Here is a 20,373-nt window from a genome sequence, read left to right on the forward strand (position 1 = left end):
GCAGATGAGCTTAGCACAGACAGTTGGATGAATTCATTCTTTTTGAGAGTGGAAAAGAAAGCCATAACTGAAGAATGTGATTAATTGGAGGAATGGCAATAGGGTAGTTGGGCTTTCTAGGTAATGTGACCTTTGGGACAAACAGATAATAGTGGATACTGTAGCCATACTTTCATGTACCTGAGAGCTTGGGGGAATGGGATTCTGCCATTATGTGGGTGATAAAGTGAAAGAAAGACTATTTTCTAATGACTAGTATATGTATAAATATGATTCCAAATGTCTAGTTTTTTCTTAAAGAAAATTGTTTCTATCAGAACCTTGGCTCTTTATTTTTGCTTGATTATGAATTGTCTCAATTTTTTGCCTTTACCATTTTTTGTTTTGAATTTTTACTTAAAAGTAATTTTGTTTATCGAGGAAGATAATTAAAAAGAACACCATTCTGTCTGACAAAAAATATTCTATCATGAAACTTGGGTCAAAGGAGACAGTGCCATTGGTATGCATCTTATAGCTAAGAACATGATTTGATCTCAGATTGACAACTAGAATTTCATCATTTCTTCAGTTTCGAGATTTGCTTTGCTTCTGCAATCCAAAATCTCAGCAGATACAAATTATGACAAATGTAGGCAATCTAGTGGAAAAGTGATGTTTATGGAAATATTTATTACCTCTAGCCTGAGTTTCAATTTCTAATCTTCTCTGTAAATGTTTTTCACAATTCATCAACGTGGCATTTTCATTCTAATTGGGTTCTCATTGTAAACTTGTTTTGATTTCTGTAGCTATTCCTCTTGAGTTTGATCTCAGTTCACCTTTGACATATGGTACTCCCAGTTCACGAGTCGAGGGAACTCCAAGAAGTGGTGTTCGGGGAACGCCGGTGAGACAGAGGCCTGATCTTGGATCTGCTCGTAAGGGTCGACAAGTAGATCTGCACTCTGACGGGGTAGGTGTATGTCTTATTTTGCTTATTGTTTAATTTGGAGAAGATGCCATGTATATAGTAATAATGATATTGTGACAACAATCAACTTTGAAGGACTTTGCTTCTCTGGTGAAGGCAATTCCAGAGGACACATGGCGAAAAATACTGGCTGCCTCCAGAGGGAGATCTGGTGAACTGAGTGCAGATTGAAGCATACTTTTTCCCCTCTTTATTTTATTTACTTATTTATTTGGTATATTTTTGCAACATACCTAATATGAAAATGTTCTAAATGTGATTTCACATGTATTATCAATATATTACTTGCCTTTTTAATGGATAGAGGAGAGCAAGAGGGAGGGAGAGAATTTGGAAACTTGGTTTTTTTTTTTTTTTAAACAAAAAAATTTTTTTGATGTGTACATAATTGGGAAATACCTAACAAAATAAATTAAAATTTGCTTTAAAAAGAGAAGATGCAATGTCTCACTTTAATAGGGAGACTTGAGGGATTTGTTTTCTTCCCTTTAGCCAGCTGCAGAAGATACAGTAGCAAGTGAACAGTCTCTTGGCCAAAAACTTGTGATTTGGGGGACAGATGTAAATGTAGCTACATGCAAAGAAAATTTTCAGGTAAGCTATTTGAGTTAAATGTTTATGTTTTTAGAATACCTAGACACTTTTTGGTCTCTGAAAATGCTAGAAGAAAATAATAAAGTGTAGTGCTTGGACTGAGGTCCCTTTGAACTCTAAAATTTCACACTTCTATAAATTTCTGAGTAACACTCAAATCTAAGGGAAACAAGTCCCACAAATTATTTATGACTAGGTCACTGTAGGAGGGCAGATCGTTTAATCTAGTTCCTAGGTAACTGTTAAGTCTGAGAACAAATGATCTGTGCAAGTAGAGAGAATGGAGTGATCCTTATATTAATGAAATCTGAAGTCCCAATTTCTTTTTAATTGGCTATAATAAGCAAAGTATTGACTTTGCCTGAAATATAAAATATACTTATTACTCAAATTATAACTGCGCTAATTTTCTTTTTCTATTTTCCCATCGTTTAGCGATTTCTTCAACGTTTTATTGACCCCTTAGCCAAAGAAGAAGAAAATGTAGGCATAGATCTCACTGCGCCTTTATACATGCAGCGACTTGCAGAGGTAATCAAAGATTTTTTTTTCTTACAAACAAAAATCTTATGTATTATGCTTTAGTTTAAAAGGATAATTGTTTATCTTTAATGTTTTATCTTGTAGATCAATGTTATTGGGGAACCATTTTTAAATGTAAATTGTGAACACCTAAAATCATTTGACAAAAATTTGTACAGACAACTTATCTCCTACCCACAGGTAAGAAAGAAATTATTTTTAAATGAATTTGATTTTGCTCTTACAAGATCCACATTGAAGCCATACCTAATAAAATCTGTGGAAAAATAATTGGGTAGCTTTCTCAAATAAATTTTTTTCTTAGTGCTTTTTTGGTTGTTTTTAGGTATCGGAACTTTAAATGTTTTTGTAATCACTTGGGATTTAATTTTTGTTCTTTTATCAATAGAATTAATTTCCAGGTATCTCAGCCCCACCATCCTGACCCCACACAATAGAAGGCATCATCCAGCCAACACATATGTGTATATAAATTGTGTCTTTTATGTTTCTGTTCTTTAGTTCATTCTCTGGAGGTGAACATTCACAAGTTATTCAAATATTAAGTCTGTAGCTATAATGTTCTCTTGGTTCTACACTCCTAATTATCTCGAATTGTTCTAAGTTTTAAAAAAAAATTATTCTTATCGTTCCTTATTGCATAGTAGTATTCCATCACAATCATGCACCACAATTTGTTTAGCCATTCTCCAATTGATGAACATCCTCTCAATTTCCAGTTCTTTACCACCACAAAGAGAGCCACTATAAGTATTTTGGAATATAGGTTCTTTTCCTTTTTCCTGATCTCATTGGAAAATAGGTCTAATCATATTGCTAGCTCTAAGGGTGTACACGGTTTTATAGCTCTCTGGATGTAATTCCAAATTGCTCTCTAACATGGTTGATTAGTTCACAGTTCTACCAACAGTATATTGGTATACCCACTTTTCCACATCTCCAATATTTGTCATTTTATCATTGTAGCCAGTCTGATGGGTATAAGAAGATACTTGAGGATTACATGACTAATCAGTTTTAGAACATTTTTTATGTACATATGTATGCTTTGATTTCTTCATCTGAAAACTCTTCGTATCTTTTTACCAAGTTATCAGTTGGGATGACTCTTATTCTCATAAATTTGACAAAATCCTCTATATTTTAGATTCTAGACCTCTATCCAAGAGACTGCCAAAAAATTTTCCCTCTTTTTGCTTTCTAATCTTGGCAACATTTATTTTATGTGTACAGAAACTTTTCCATTTACTGAACCCATAATTATTTTACATCTCACACTGCCTTACATCTTTTGTTTTCTCAGTAAATTCCTCTCCTGTTAATAAATCTGTTAGGTAATATGCTCCTGTTTTCTAATTTGCTTATGATACCTGTCCCTTTATGTCTAGGTCATGCATCCATTTTGATCTTATCTTAGGGAATGGTATAAGATAATGATGTATACCTAGTTTCTGCCAAACTAATTTCCAGTTGTCCCAACACTACCAAATAGTGGTTTCTTATCCCAATAGCCTGGATCTATACTTTTGTCAAATAAAAAGCACCACAGTCTTTTACTACTGTTTGATGTGTGTCCATTCTGTTCCACTGATCCACCCTTCGCTTGGTACCAGATATCATATTTACTGCTTTATAATACAGTTTAGAATCTGGTACTACTAAACTTCCTTCCTTTCCTTTTTTTTTTTCGTTAATTCTTTTGATATTCTTGATCTTTTGTTCTTCCAAATGATTTTGTTATTATTTTTTATAGCTGAATAAGTTAATTTTTTTGGTTATTTGATAGGAATGGTATTGAATAAGTAGATTAGTTTAAGTAGGATTATCATTTTAATTATTTTGGCTCCATCCATCCATAAAAAATATTTCTCTAGTTAGATCTAACTTTATATAAAAAGTGTTTTATAATTATGTTTGTTTTGGCAGGCATAATCCCAGCTATTTCATCCTACCTGTGGTTATTTTATTTTTATTTATTTTATTTGAAATTTTTTATTTCATTCATTTAGACTTTTTTCCATGGTTACATAATTCATGTTCTTTCCCTTCTCCCCCTCCCCCCAGCCAACAATAAATTTCTGTGGTATTTTATTTAATTTATTTGTTTTTGCTTTTTAAACCCTTACCTTCCATCTTGGAACCAATACTGTGTATTGGTTCTAAGGCAGAAGAATGGTAAAGACTAGGCAATAAGAGTGAAGTGGCTTCCCCAGGGTCACACAGCTGGGAAGTATCTGAATCCAGATTTGAACTTAGGACCTCCTGTCTCTAGGCCTGGCTCTTAATCCAATGAGCTACCCAGCTGCCCCACTTCATATCATTTTAAGAAAAACTCCACTTATACTTTTAGGATGGAAATTTTTCAAAAATATTTCACATTTTTATGATCTTAAATCTATATATTTCATCTTTTATGTGACTTGAGAATGTCACTATAAAATAAATCATTGCTTTAAAATGATTCCCTCGGGCCCTATTGAGAGGTGTAACACTATTTACCTCCTACTCTAAATGGCCCCAATTTGCTAGTTGTTGTTTTTTTTTAACTTTATTTTTTGTTTGCTTCCTAGTCACTTCTTGCCACTCTTTTTTTTTTTACATTTTATTTTATTTTATTTATTTATTTTTTGGGTTGCAGTACTCACTTTATTTCCCTCCCTCCCCTCCACCCACCCTTCCCGCAGCTGACACGCACTTTCATTAGGTATTACTTGTGTCCTTGATCAGAACCTATTTCAATGATGTTGTTTGCACTAGGATGTTCATCTACGTCTACATCCTAAACCACATCCCTTCAACCCATGTATTCAAGCAGTTGTTTTTCTTTGGTGTTTTTACTCCCACAGTGTTTCCTCTGAATGTGGATAGTGGTTTTTCTCGTAAATTGACCTCTTGCCACTCTTAATATACCTGCCTATATTAAACTCCATCTATTCCTCTGATTTATTATTTCTTTTTTAAGTGTGCATCCTTCTATTATTTTTGTCTCCTTCATCAAACTTCTTGGGAAAAGTACATATCCAGTTCCTCCTTATTTCCCATCACATTATCTTTTCTCTAGCCAAACTTATACTCACTGCTCCCTAAATGTGTCCTATGCTAAGTGTTCAAGATGCCAAGTGTCCTGTGCTAAGTTGTGCCTGGAATGAAATCTGTGATACATATAATATGTATGTGGTGATGAGAGAGATCTTGGATAGGCACCCTAGGTGGTCAGTGAGCTGCATTTAGAATTAGAGAGATCCTCCATGCATTTGAGAAACCATGTGGCCGTTTAAGTGATTTTATCTACTCCCTGCACAAAAACATACTTTTTAGCAATAATAATGCTTCCATTGAATATACATGGTTAAGTAGCATGGAAAAGCCATAATCTCCAAAGAATCAAAATTACAGATGATACAGAGAACAATGGAAAGAGATTTAATAGTCTAGGAAGTTAAGGCATGTGGTTAATGATGGCCTGCATGTTAAAAGTACGACAAATTATAATCATCCAGGAAACATGATTAATAAAGAAGGTTGTGCTATTGTAAAACAATATCAAATGGTCATCTGTGTACAACCCAAGTGAGCGTTGGCTCTCATCGAATATTAACATGCTCAAAGGGACATTTCATTGGGTAGATTTACTATGAAGAATTTATAGGAAGGCATGGATGGGCTTAATTTTGTACTTTTGGACAAAATCATATTAAGATCTCAGATCTACTATCTACTAATTGGTCCTGGCACATTCTGTTAATGAGAATTTTTAAATTCTATATTCAGTTTGAAAATAGAAGTAAACCCATTTTTTTTGTTTTTAAAGTACTTTTTTTTCCATTTTGTATAGGAAGTTATCCCAACATTTGATATGGCTGTAAATGAGATCTTCTTTGATCGTTATCCTGATTCAATATTAGAACACCAGATACAAGTCCGACCATTCAATGCATTGAAGACTAGAAACATGAGAAACCTAAACCCAGAAGGTAACGTTTTCATAAATGAAAAATGTACTCCTAACAGAAAATTAAACAAACATTTTAGTAGAAATCATCACATTATTTTACCATTTCCTAATTGAGTTTTATGATGATTTTCAAAGTATTTTTTAATTCAAACTTACCTTAAGATGATCCAAAAATTATTCTCTTGAGTTTTAAGGGTTTGAGTAAGATGGGACAGTATCAAGTGTCTTTACTCTGCCTCTTGGTAAAGTCATATAAACTCACCCACCATTAGCGTAAAGATAGAACTCCAAGTTTATTCTCTAAAAAAAATTATCTGTGACTTATTAAGTTTAGTCTCTTGAAGCTCACTACTGTTCATATCTGTCTTGAAGAAAACTCACTCAAATTAAAACAAGTTAAGAAGTGATTGTTGAGATACCTTTGTACCAAGAATTGTGCAAAATTTTTTTATAATGTAGAGCATAAAAAATGTATAACATATGCTTCTTGTCCTTAAAAGTATTTATAATCTAATTGAGGAGAAAAGCTAAAAATAGGAAAATTAAATAAAAGCATAAGAGGCTGAAGCTGGAAGAGGCCTTCAGAGGTCATATGGTCCAAACCCTTCATTTTCCAGATGAAAAGACAAATGTCCAAAGTGGTTTTGTATGTGTGAGAGGCCACACATGTAGCAAGTGGCTGATATAGGATTCAAACCCAGATTTCCTGGTGTAAAATCCAAAGCTGAAAAATAACGAACATTGAAAGATGTCTCCAGACAGTATCTGACTAAAAGTTGTGCGTGTGTTTATAGCTACTCAGAGGAAAAAAATGGGATCTCTCGGGGCTTGGAATAGTAGAGGCCATGCTAGCTGGACCTTGAAAGGTAGCCAGAATTTTAACAGGCAGAATTGTAAGGCAGGCATTACAGATGGAGGTAAGGAGAGGAAGCAACCTGTGAAGAAGCCCCCAGAAGGGAATTAGAGTAAAGGATCACCTTTTTTATTTAAAAAATTTTTAATTTAAGGTAATTAAACTGACTCATAAAGATACTTTTCCCCCTCATTATAGATATCGATCAACTAATTACTATCAGCGGGATGGTAATCAGATCATCCCAGTTGATTCCAGAGATGCAGGAAGCATTTTTCCAGTGTCAGGTTTGTGCGTTTACCACAAGAGTTGAAATTGATCGTGGCCGGATTGCCGAACCATCCGTGTGCAAGCACTGTAACACGAAACACAGCATGGCGCTGATCCACAACCGTTCCATGTTTTCGGACAAACAGATGGTATGTTGGAACCCTTTCTGGCTCTAGGAACGTGGGGCTTCCCATAAGCAAAGCATGAGTCTCAGATGCTGACCTTAGACATCTGTCCTACTGCTGCCCCTCCTCGTACCCAGGAAACATCCAGCTTAGCTTGGTGCCTCATTCTGGCTCTACCTTCCCCCAAGCTTCTCAAGTGACGATTTGTTATCTTGACCCAGAATGATGCTCTTTCGGTTGCTGTACTTGTTTTGTTATGGGTAGAGTAAAAATTGTGGACATAGAGAATTATAAATATAATTTCCCAGAATTTTAGTATTTCTAAGTAGTATATTTCTGTTTGCTCTTCACTCAGTGCCATCATAGCACAATTTCTTTGTAATTTTTGGCATTTTGATTCACTTTTATATTTTGTAATCCTTATTGAGAAATGAAAAGTCAATAGATTATATTTTCTTTTTTTTTTTTTAAACTTGTGCACTTGATTATTATCCACTTGTAGTTAAATTTAAATAACACTTTCTAGAATTCACCCAATTTTTTTCATTATTTGACTTTCACCTATTTTCCATTCTGTTAAAAATAAGAAGCTGTTACTTTTTTTTTCAACCCTTACCTTCTGTCTTGGAATCAATACTGTATATTGGTTCCAAGGAATTTATGTATTGATTTTCAATTTTCTCTTCCCAGATCAAACTGCAAGAGTCTCCTGAGGACATGCCAGCAGGACAGACTCCTCACACTGTCGTTCTCTTTGCTCACAACGACCTCGTTGATAAGGTTCAACCAGGTGACAGGGTGAATGTTACAGGTAAGAAGGATGTACCTTTAGGCTAACAATTAGTGAAACATCAAGATGGTTCAGTCTTAAATAGGAAGGCATAATGAAAAATCCGTTAAGGTTACATTTTAACAGATTAGAATGATGGGTCATATTTAATAAAATAACATTTAATAGAGACTAAATGTAAATCTCTACACTTATCAGTTGTATAGATAGGAGGTGTGTGACAGAACCATCATTTATATTTTTAATGGAGTCAAAGCTCAGTATCCAATGAAAACCAAAGCTTAGTCTACATTGCTGGACAGACAGTGTCCAAATCAAGGTAGATGATCTAGAGATACACTATCTAGAGCAGATGAGGAGTATTTGTATTTGTTTTGTATACCCTTTTCCAGAAAAGGCAGTGAACTGTCTTACCCAACGTTATGCAGCTAATTTGTGACAAGGCCAGTATGCCTGATTCTCAGGCTAGTGTTCTTTCCACTGGTATTTTTGTAGGGAGATTATATACCACTACATGCTAGTCAGTAAAATACCACAGTGACATTGATTCTACAGGGAAAACAAAAGAAAAAAAAAAACTTGGCAGCTTTAACCCTACCTTTGGTCTAGAAAGCGGAGTTTAAAATGGACCAGACAGCCCAGATGGCATCTTACCCTGGAGGTATAACAAGAGAGTCAATGACAGTGTGCATTTAGTCTAGGAGAACTAAGGATGAGAAGGTGTTACACGAAGGAAGAGGAATCGTTATCAATGTCTTGATCTTCAAACACACTGGCTTCCCCTTAATTGTAGCTTTGATAAGCTGCTCATGTCAGAACACATTCTATTTCTTCAAGTGTGTGTTGAGCTTAGGGGGTCATAGGTCAAGGGAAGTACAAGGGAAATAGCCGCGTTAATATTCTGTTGGGATTGTGGTTCCTCTCAGGGATCTATAGAGCTGTTCCTGTTCGAGTCAATCCAAGGATGAGCAACGTCAAATCTGTGTATAAGACCCATATAGATGTCATTCACTATCGTAAGACCGATGCCAAGCGTCTGCATGGCCTTGATGAAGAAGCTGAACAGAAACTTTTTTCAGAAAATCGTGTGGAAATGCTGAAAGAGCTTTCCAGGAAACCTGATATTTATGAGAGACTTTCTTCAGCCTTAGCTCCAAGCATTTATGAACATGAAGATATCAAAAAGGTATAAGGGAAATTCTAATTTACCATTAAGAATTATAATAATCATAATAGTAGACACTTTGTATAGTGCTGTGAGGTTTGCAAAGTACTTTACAAGTATTATCCTCACGATGACCCTGGGAGAGGTAAGTATTATTATGAATACCCCATTTTGCAGGTAAGGAAACTTAGGCAGACAGGTAAAATGAGTTACTGGGGTACATAGGGCTAGGCTAGAACTGAACTCAAATCCTCCAGCTTTCAGGACTACTACTCTTATCCACTGTACCTACCATGTACCTGCCTCATATACATGATACAGAAATATTAATTTATCAGATTTTTGTTGAGAAATATCCTACAAATATAGTTTTTTTATTGTGAAGTAAAAGAGCCATCACTGAAATTTAGCAGGATACATAAAGGATAGCTTTATGGTTGTCCATGCAGAAATTTAATCTTTATAGATATGGGGAAATTACTAAGCTGTGTTCTGTTCCTAATGCTGTCTATCCTTGTTTCTTTTTCCTGGGTCTTTATCACTTTTATAGTGAGAAAGTTTACATATGAACACAATCATAAAACACTCTTCACATAAATACAAATCTAAATAGCTGGAGAAATTTTATTTGTTCATGGGTAGGCTGAGTCAATATTTTGTTAAATTGCAACATTACCCAAGTTATTTTACTTATTCAGTGCCATACCATTCAAACTACCAGAAAAATTACTTTATAGAACTAGAAAAAATAACAGAATTCATCTGGGGAAATGAGAGGTAAGGAATAGTAAAAGAAATGATTTTTTTTAATAGAAAAGAGTGGGGGCTGAGCAAATCTCAAATTACACTCAATTGTATTGTCAAAAACAGTTGCATGCTGGATAAGAAATAGACATTGATCAGAAAAAATGAGGTAGATGATTTACAGAAACAAATAAAGATAATAACCTAATAGTTGATACACCCAGATGTCTCAGATATTGAAGCAAGGACTCCATATTTGACAAAAACTTTAGGGAAAACTTGAAAGAAGACTGTCAGAAATTAGGCATAGACCAGCATCTCACACCATAATCCATGAAAAGCTAAAATTGTGTGCATGATATAAAGGATGTTCTCATAAACAAATTACTTATTAAATTTATAAATAAGGAATAGTTCATAGCTAAATGAAATAGAAGGGTTCACAGAAGGCAAAATGGTTCATTTTAATGAAAATTAAAGGTTTTTTCACAAACAGAACTAATACAGAAGAAATAAAGGAAACTCGGCTAGGGCAAAAAAAAAAAACTGCTGCAAGTTTCTCTGATATAGGTCCCATTTCTAAGATAGGCAACTGAGTTATTATTAATAGCCACATGGGAAAATGCTTAAAATCACTAATGACAAGAGATGCAAATTAAAACCACTGAGGCACCACCTCATGTTCATTAGATTGGTGAAGGTGACAAAAAAGGAAAATGACAGGTTATTTGGTTTTTTTGGGTGCTTTTTTTTTTTTTTAGCTCTAACCTTCAATTTTAGTGTCATTTCTCAGACATAAGAGCAGTAAGAGCTAGGTAATTGAGGTTAAGTGACTTGCCTAGGGTCACACAGCTAGGAAGTGATTGAAGTCACATTTGAACCCAAGTCCTCCTGACTCCAGGCCTGGCACTCAATCCACTGAGCCACCTAGCTGCCACTTGAAAATGACAGATGTTGGAGAACAGATTAATGCTCTTGGTGGAAGCCTACCATTCTGGAAATAAATTTGGGACTGTGGCCCGAAAAACCTATTTAATTGTTCATACCCTTTGTTCCAATACTACTGCTACTAGGTCTTTATCACAAAGAAAAAAAGAAGGGAAAGGTTATATTAAAGTATTTCTAGTACCTCTTTGTGGGGGGGAAAATTTGGAAACTGAGGGAATGCCTGAACATTTAGGATATGTGGCACAAGACTGTGAAGGCAAACCTTTGGTATGTGTCCGAGAGGGGGGCTGCTTACACGCGCACACACACACACACACACACACACACACACACACACACACACACACACACACACACTGCCCAGCAGCCAGTGGGAGCACTTCCTTCCCGCCCTTGTCTCGGGTGAGGGTGCGGTTTGGGCACTCAGTCTCCCAAAGACTTGCCATCACTAACAGGATGTGTGAGTACAGAGAAATGATGAAGGCAGCGGTTTCAAATAAAACTGAGTAGACTGACTTATATGAACTGATACACAGTCTATAGAGCCAAGAGAACAATGTCTATAGTAACCAGTATTGTAAAGATACTTTACTATAGAAGACTTAAGAACTATGATCAACACAATAACCATAATTCCAAAGACTCATGATAGAACATGCTGCCTGCCTCCAAAAAGAACTGATGAACTAAGCATTGTAGGCTGAAGTAGATTTTCTTTTTCTTGCTTTATGGGCTTTGTTTTCCTTTTCTTCTGTTGAGTGGAAGAGGGGAGAATTTGGAAGTGAAGATTTTTAAATGAATTTTTAAAGAATAATAAAATTCAGCCTAGTTGTTCACTTAAATCTCAGTTTAAGTGATGCTCACTCACATTCTCTCTAGGGTATTTTGCTTCAGCTGTTTGGAGGAACAAGAAAGGATTTTAGTCACACTGGAAGGGGTAAATTCCGTGCCGAGATCAATATCCTTCTCTGTGGTGATCCTGGGACCAGTAAGTCCCAGCTGCTACAATATGTCTACAACCTTGTTCCCCGAGGACAGTACACGTCTGGGAAGGGGTCCAGTGCAGTTGGTCTTACTGCATATGTCATGAAAGACCCAGAAACAAGGCAGTTGGTCTTACAGACTGGTGCCCTGGTCTTGAGTGACAATGGTGTTTGCTGTATTGATGAATTTGACAAGATGAATGAAAGCACAAGATCTGTACTTCATGAAGTAATGGAACAACAGACTCTCTCAATTGCCAAGGTACAGCTTCCTTTGTCTGCTATTGAGCATACAATAGTGTGGATAATTGTGTACGTGAAATTAATATCTCTGGTACAGTGTTTGCTTTTGACTTCAGTCGCTAATTACTTCTGAATTTTGTAGTTATGTTAGAGATACTTGTAGATGAAACTTGTGACATTTCCAAATACATTTGGTTTGGGCAAGTTTAAAAATGCTTTCTTATAGTATTTTCTTGTTTATTTAATAAGCCACCTTTTTTTGGAGAACCTAAAAGTCTGTATTTGTCATGGATTCTAAAAACATAAGTGACTCAATTACATACTTTCTTTTTATAGGCAGGAATTATTTGTCAGCTGAATGCTCGAACTTCTATCTTAGCAGCAGCTAATCCTATAGAGTCTCAATGGAATCCCAAGAAAACTACCATTGAAAATATTCAACTTCCCCATACATTATTATCAAGGTATTGTCAAAGATTTTTTATAAGTTAGATACTTCACTATATAGCCTGCTTTTAATACTATGCTGAATCCTTTTTTCTATAGTGATTATTTCCTTTTTTTCTATATCAACTAAAACATTCTCCATTAGTCTTAAAATAATATTAAGACTTCCCATAATAAAAGTAGGCATCATTTAGGATGAATATTTATATAGTCTACATTTTCTCATAGAAGCACAGACAAAAAGTATTTGTTTAATTATTAGGTGATTTTTTTAGATTATAAGTATGTTTTTGTTTTGTAATTAAAAATACTTTCTTATACTTCCTACTTCCTAACAGAGAGGTGATAGATTCAAATGAAGAATAAATCTGTTTGGGGGCATGATAAGAATTTATTTAGCTTGACAATGTAGGATTTGTTTTACATGACTATGCATATTTGTTGCAAGGGTTTTGTTTTTCTTCTCAGGGAAGGGGGGCATGAAGAAGAAGAATGGATGTTATTTGGAAAAAATAATTTCTAAATACATTTTAATTAAATTAAAATAAATTTATTCAGATGTGTGTGTGTGAGGATGCATGTATGTTATCTAAATCTTTCTGTTCTTTGTAGTATAACATGTTATTTCAAGGGAGAGTTTACTTTCCTAGCTTTGTTGTATGACTGACGAACAAGCATTTCTTGAATCTGAAATCTTAGGAGATAGGAGTCAGAGGTCTGCTGAAGGCCCCATAGCACCATAAGAAGTGCCTATGTCCATAGTGGAGGACAGATGTCACAGTCAGTTTTGATAGACGTGACCAAAACAAATGAAAAAAAAAAAACTTTAAAAGCTTCTTCCTGAGGGTAGCTGGGTGGCTCAGTGAGTTGAGAGCCAGGCTTAGAGATGGGGGAAGTCCTGGGTTCAAAACTGGCCTTAGACACTTCCCAGCTGTGTGACCCTGGGCAAGTCACTTAACCCCCATTGCTTAGTTCTTACTGCTCTTCTACCAAAATACAGTCTTGATTCTGAGATAGAAGGTAAGGGGTTTGAGTTTTTTTTGTTTGTTTGTTTGTTTTTTTAGCATCTTCCTCTTGGTAGGTGTTGATGAACAAAAGGAGCCAATAGATACTTTTGTTCAACCTTCTTTAGATTTGATTTGATTTTCCTCATGCTGGACCCCCAAGATGAAGCATATGATAGGCGCCTCGCCCACCATCTGGTTGCGCTGTACTACCAGAGCGAAGAGCAGGTAGAAGAGGAGTTCATGGATATGGCGGTCCTGAAGGACTACATCGCATATGCTCACAGCTCTATCACACCTAGACTCAGTGAAGAGGCGAGCCAGGCTTTAATTGAGGTAATACACTGTTTGGAGTCTGAAAGAGGTTTGTTGGCTTTTGTTGTTTTTCACTCAACATGTGCTGTGTTTGCTGTCTGCTGGGTGCTTAGGGAGATACAAAGAGAATAATTCCGAACCCTGAGAAACACTACAATCCAGTGGGGAAAACAAGACCTGGACTCAACAGAGTATGGTACAAAGTCGAATGTGATAGGGCCATATAAAAGGTACAAAGTGCTCTGGCCCTTCCAAACCAGCATGTTCAGGAACCCTGAGTGCTGCCACTCACTCCCTGCATGGCCGTGGGCATCCCTTCACCACGCGGGGCCTCGGCTCCCCCTCTGCCAGAGGCGTGAGTTGGATTTTACTCTGGGGGCAGTAGGGAGCTATTAAATGTTTTTTAGTAGTAAGATGTGAGTGTTAGGTAAAATTTCATATCTGATGTCATGGAGCTTGTGGTTTAGTAAAAGAAATTTGAGACATTGTTTTAGCATTGAAAAGATCAGCATCCAGGAGAAGTGTGAGCAAGAGCAGGGTTTTCTGGGAACATTTGAATGGGGCTTTAAAGGATGAGTAGGAATTGGAAACCATGTAGGGAACAGGGTGAGAAAAGTTAGCAAAGGTGGGGAAGTAGGGCAGTAAGGGCTGATAAAAGCCTGGTTTGGCTAGAGGGTAGAATACATTTTAGGTTGGGGGACTATCCGATAATATCATGTAAAGCTTCCTCCGAGGGGAGAGAGAAGCTTTAAGGTAGGAAGATAGAGAAAGGATAGAAGTTTTAGATACCATGAGGGGGATGACAGAGTCGAATTAGAGATATGAGGTGGCAGGAATGAGTCTTTATTAATTACCAATGAGCCACAGCCAAGCTCTGATCAAAGGACCCTTCTGAAGGCTTTTACCAGTCCAGAGATCCAGATTCAATACCACACAGGTCAGAGAGATGATAGAGAAAGATTAAAGATGGAGCCTGGCCAAAGGCCAGGCATCAGTGCGAGCTGGAAGAGAGGAAGAGCAGAAGAGAGAGAGGCGGAGCTGGCTGGGCCCTATTTAATCTCTTTGATATGCAAATATACACAGTACATAGGGATGATCATCATTGGTTAATGACAAGGTATAGGTGTGGTTTCTCTTAACCAGGTGAGCACAAAGAAGCCTGTGTTTCCGCCTAACCTGGGGGAAGCTGGGGTCAAGGTCAGAGGCTTTCCCAGCCATGTGCAACACTGAGCATGCTCAAGACTGAGCATGCTCTCTTCTAAGGCAATCTGTACATACCAACTGTTCCCCTTGCCCATAGCTAGGGGTGGACTGCTACATCATGAAAATGCACTAGATGGGCAGGCCAGGTAGCACCGTTGCTAGAGCACCAGACCTGGAGCTGGGAAGACCTGGGATTCAATGTGGCCCCTGACATTTCCGAGCTCTGTGAACCTGGGCAAATCACATCACGCCCTTACTGGTCTTGGAATTGATACACAGGATTGTGGAGATTTTTTGGTTGGGGTTGTTTTTGTTTTTGTTTTTTTTTAACCCTTACCTTCTGTCTTGGAGTCAATATTGACTCCAAGGCAGAAGAGTGGTAAGGGCTAGGCAATGGGGGTTAAGTGACTTGCCCAGGGTCACACAGCTGGGAAATGTTTTGAGGTCAGATTTGAACCCAGGACCTCCCATCTCTAGGTCTGACTTTCAATCCACTGAGCCACCCAGCTGCCCCCTTTCTTTTTGTTTTAATGCATTAAATGCCTCCTTTTTGCTAGGCGGCACTATGCTAAGCTCTGGAGATACGGTTAATTCAAAAAACAGTTCTTGCCCTCAAAGAACTTAAAGAGTCTAATGGGAGGGGGGGGACAAAATGCAAAAGAAGGCAGGAAAGTGGGCCTGGGAAGCAATAGATGCAAAGTCTTATGATAGTGTAAAAATGGATTTATTTTAAATGGGAAGATAGTAGTGGCAAGGAGAAGATCTCTGTTAGAAGGTAGCAGTCCCTGTAGATGATAAATATACTTCAAGGGAATTCAGTTGTGTAGATTATATGATCTGTCTTACACTTAACTATGGGGTGTATAAGGAAATGTAGACAAAGACAAAATAAATTTCCAGTAGTGCTTTTTAAGTACACTTTAGCATCCATTTGTTTCTGTGTTTATATATCAATTTTTCTCATTCTTCCTCATTTTGTCCCCAGAACTCTGTCTTAAGCTCTTTCATTTGGTAGCATGCCCCCTCCCCAACTCAAGCCCAAGACTACCTTCACCCTACATTGAGGCAAAAGCATGACTCATATAGAAGAATTTGTTACTGTCTGGTTTTAAAGATGTAACTAAGACTTTTTTTTTCCCCCACATTCTCCCCAAACTAGGCCTATGTAGACATGAGGAAGATTGGAAGTGGCAGAGGAATGGTTTCTGCATATCCCCGACAACTGGAATCACTGATACGTTTGTCAGAAGCTCATGCCAAAGTGCGATTTTCAAACAAAGTTGAAGCAATTGATGTTGAAGAAGCAAAACGGCTCCATCGTGAGGCACTCAAACAGTCTGCTACTGACCCAAGAACTGGCATTGTGGATATATCTATTCTCACTACAGGTTTGTGCTTTATATGGAATGAAAATCTAAAATCAGCAATTCTTTTCACAGGAAAATACTTGATCTTTCATGTTTGTTTAAAATTGTTATTTTAAAGAAGAATGTTTCTTAAACAGTATATTGGACCATCAGCCTTAGAGTGGTGCAGATTCTAGATAGCTGCATGGAATCCACAAGTCATTCCTGTTTTGAAATGCTGTTAAATATATTAACATGTACACATTCAGGAACTGCTTAGACTCCATTTTACATATCAGGAAAAGTAAGAACATTATTCTAGGAAAGGAGCATTCTTAATGTGAATATTTGGGAGAGCTGTGTAAGTGAATTTATTTATTTACAGTCATGCCTCATTATATTGCAGTTCACTTATTGTACCTTCACTATATCAGAGGTTTTTAAAAAATATATATCTAATTCTATATCACGAAGTTTTCACTATGTCAAGGGATTCTGCGGATGAATACATACTTTACTGTACACAATGGAAATGCAGTACGCTACTACCACTTGCCCAAGTTCACCAACATGAAATTGTACACAGCATACGATTGGCTGAAAGGCAACAAGCACTGTACTGTGTTCTGTATTGTGGATGCTGATTGACTCGGTGTTAATAAGAGTGTGAAAAATGTTTATAGAAGAGTAGGAAAGGTTTATAAAGTCTTAAAATACATATATATTAATGAAATAAATATAGCACCACTACTTCACAGATTTTCACCTATCACGGGGGTCTCTGGACCATAAGTCCAACGATAGGCAAGGGATCACTGTATTTTGAGCCTAGGTCTTCTTAACCTGCAAAGGTTAGAAATACAGTGGTCAGTCATAGGCCCAATGCCAGTGCTGATTGGGATGGAAACTTTAACCTGCTCTGGTCCAGCCTGACCTAGTTCAGCCATCCTTAGCCTGGTGACCCACCATTCCTGGGGATCCCCCATACTGGTACCACACTCCAGAAAGACACCCAGCTTTTAGTCTGTGTCCCAAGCTGCAGCCTTCCTCAGTAGCAGAAATTAGAGGTATTCTCCAAATCATGCAGTATTCTTCTCCATTTATATCTACAACTAGAGGAGCTGGAAGAACTAAGCTGTAAATGGTAGGAGCTTTTCTACTATTGCCAGAATCAAGAAAAAGAAAAAGAAGGGGAAAACAAGCAAAACAACTGCTCATTACATCCCCAAAACCTGGCTAGATGTGCATGGACAACACTTGTGTGTGCACATGCTCATGTGTGTGCACACACACAAACACTACCCTTTCCCACCTCAGCCAAGGAGGAGTGCTTGGGGTGGTGGGGGTGACTTCTCATTTTCTTTCCAACTTTGCTTGTTCTTTACAATTTTGCAACATTCACTTTGATTTTTTGATAAATCTTGCCATTTATATTTTTGTGACCCTTTTAAAAGGTTTTTGGTTTCTTTCCATGCTTTTCTGTATTCATCATGTTCATTTCAGCACAGTAATGTTCCATTACATTTATGTACCTCAGTTTCTCTAGCCATTCCTCCACAGATGGTTTTCTCCTTTGTTTCAAATTCTTTGCTAGTACAAACACACACACACACACACACACACACACACACACACACACACACACACACACACAGACTGCTCTAAGTATTATCATGTGTGTGGAAATTTTCTTATTATCAAGTAGCCTCCTTGGTGAATAAATCTAATAATAGAATCGGTCAATGGGTCTGGACATTTTAGTCCATTTCATTTACATAATCTCATATTGTTTCCAAAGTGGTTGTAAAGATTCATAGCTCTACCAATAATGTACTAGCATGCCTATCTTCACTCAACCCTTCCAGCATTGAATGTTTCCCACTTTTGGGGTCTTTGTTCCTTTGCAGGGTATAACGTAAAAACCTCAGAGTTCTTTTGATTTGCAGTTCTCTTACGATTAGTGATGTGTGGCGCATTCTTTTATAGGGTTGATAGTTTACAGTTCTCCAGAGAACCATTTGCTAATATCCTTTGAGAAATAGCTTTTGGTTTTATTTTTATATATATTTTTTATGTATTTGTATTTATATATGTTCATTGTTTATACATCTTATACAGAAAACCTGGGTCAGAGAAATTTCATAAAACTTTTTCAATTGTCCACTTCCCTTATTAATTTTGTTTGCAGAAACTTTTCATTTTCAATAATCAAAGTTACATCTTTTATCTTCTGTCATTGCCTCTATCTTTTGTTCCCCCAACAGTGAGAGACATGCAATCAGCTTCTCTTCTAAGTTTTCTGAAACATGATTTCTAAGATCACAGGCATTTAGAATCTATTGTTGGATATGTTGTAATGTGTTGGTCTAAGCCACTTTTTCTGACTGCCAGTTTTTCCCAGTCCTTTTTGGTAATGGACGATTCTTAAGTAATTGAAGTTTCTTGATTTATTAAAAATTGGGTTTTTTAGTTACATTGTTTCAAGTCACCTTTGTTTAGTCTGTTACATTGAGTAACCACTTTTTTTTTAATCACTATTAAATGGTTTTGATGATTGTTGATTTATAATGTAGCTCGAGGTCTGGAAGTATTATTTTCTCATTGTCCCTACCTCTTTTCATTATTTACCTTAATATTATACATCTTTTCATTTCTCTAAATTAATTTTATTTTTTATCAAGTTTTATAAAGTAAGGAAACCATCTGAGTAAGATAAAAGGCTGACACAAACTTGTAGAAATTCTGAGAAGTTTGGGAGACTAGCTTGGAGGACAGCCATTGTTATGAACATCATAAACTATAAGTGGCCTGACATAATCCAATCTTAATTTCATTTTACAGATGAGGAAACTGAGACCTAGGGAGGTTAAATATGTTTACAAATTAATCCTTAATTATTAAGTATATTATATACAGCCTTTGAGAAGGCAGCATAATAAAGCTGAAAGCTGCTGGGGTATGGACTTGTATTTGACCAAAATCTTCTGAAAAAACTGGATAGTCTAGCAAAAAACAAATAGGTTTAAGCCATCACTCCATACCATATACCAGTGATGGCGAATCTTTTAGAGACAGTGTGTCATTCCCTGCCCCCACCACCACCATGTTTGGTTCCCCTGCCCCCCCCTCCCCCTTACTACACAGGAAGGGAAGAAAGCGCTCCCATGGGTCTGCTGGGCAGAGGGGCTGGTGATGTTAAACATTGTCATCAGATGCAGTGGAGAGGGGGAGGAGGGTGGTTCCACCCTAGTCCTTCTATCTTTCTAGTAAGAGTGGGGGCTGAGTGCCCATAGAGAACACTCTTCATGCCATCTTTGGCACCTGTGCCATAGGTTTGCCATCACTGCCTTATACCAAGATAAGCTCCAAATGACAACATGACTTAGATATATGAAGTTATATTGTAAACAAATTAGAAGAATATGGAAGAAATCATCTTTCTAGTCTATTAGTAGGAAGATGCATTTGTTTTCTGTGTTGTCCCAATTTAGGTACTATTAGCTTAGGTGAATCCTTTTAACTTCTCTCTATCTTGTGTATTCTATATTTTAAAACAAAAAATTATGTTCCTCTATTTAAAAGATAATTTTAGATTTATTGTAATTGACGTTTTCTTCTTAGGGATGAGTGCCACATCTCGAAAAAGAAAAGAAGAATTAGCTGAGGCTTTGAAGAAACTTATTCAATCAAAGGGCAAAACACCAGCTCTAAAATACCAGCAACTCTTTGAAGATATTCGGGGACAGTCTGACATAGTGAGTGTTTCGCATATGATTGAAATTTCTATTTTTCTTTTTTTCCCCTAAAGTCAATGTATTCGATAGTAATATTGAATGGGAAAGAGTAAATTTGATGACAATCTAAAATACAAA

The 20,373-nt window shown here is 36.7% G+C and overlaps 1 protein-coding gene across 3 annotated transcripts in view; it reads left to right on the forward strand.

Annotated features, from left to right (window-relative positions):
- Positions 1–20,373, forward strand: part of MCM4 (minichromosome maintenance complex component 4) — a 31,935-nt gene that overhangs the window by 5,988 nt on the left and 5,574 nt on the right. For all 3 annotated transcript variants that reach the window (XM_007487150.3, XM_007487149.3, XM_007487148.3), the window contains exons 4-16: positions 792–955; positions 1,466–1,567; positions 2,003–2,098; positions 2,195–2,290; positions 5,946–6,084; positions 7,117–7,337; positions 8,004–8,124; positions 9,030–9,289; positions 11,840–12,205; positions 12,523–12,650; positions 13,766–13,973; positions 16,315–16,543; positions 20,123–20,256. In XM_007487150.3, the coding sequence (XP_007487212.2) occupies positions 792–955; positions 1,466–1,567; positions 2,003–2,098; positions 2,195–2,290; positions 5,946–6,084; positions 7,117–7,337; positions 8,004–8,124; positions 9,030–9,289; positions 11,840–12,205; positions 12,523–12,650; positions 13,766–13,973; positions 16,315–16,543; positions 20,123–20,256 (2,264 nt within the window). The remainder of the gene's footprint in view (positions 1–791; positions 956–1,465; positions 1,568–2,002; positions 2,099–2,194; positions 2,291–5,945; positions 6,085–7,116; positions 7,338–8,003; positions 8,125–9,029; positions 9,290–11,839; positions 12,206–12,522; positions 12,651–13,765; positions 13,974–16,314; positions 16,544–20,122; positions 20,257–20,373) is intronic.

This window comes from Monodelphis domestica, chromosome 3, assembly GCF_027887165.1.
Source record: "Monodelphis domestica isolate mMonDom1 chromosome 3, mMonDom1.pri, whole genome shotgun sequence".
Lineage (NCBI taxonomy): Eukaryota > Metazoa > Chordata > Mammalia > Didelphimorphia > Didelphidae > Monodelphis > Monodelphis domestica.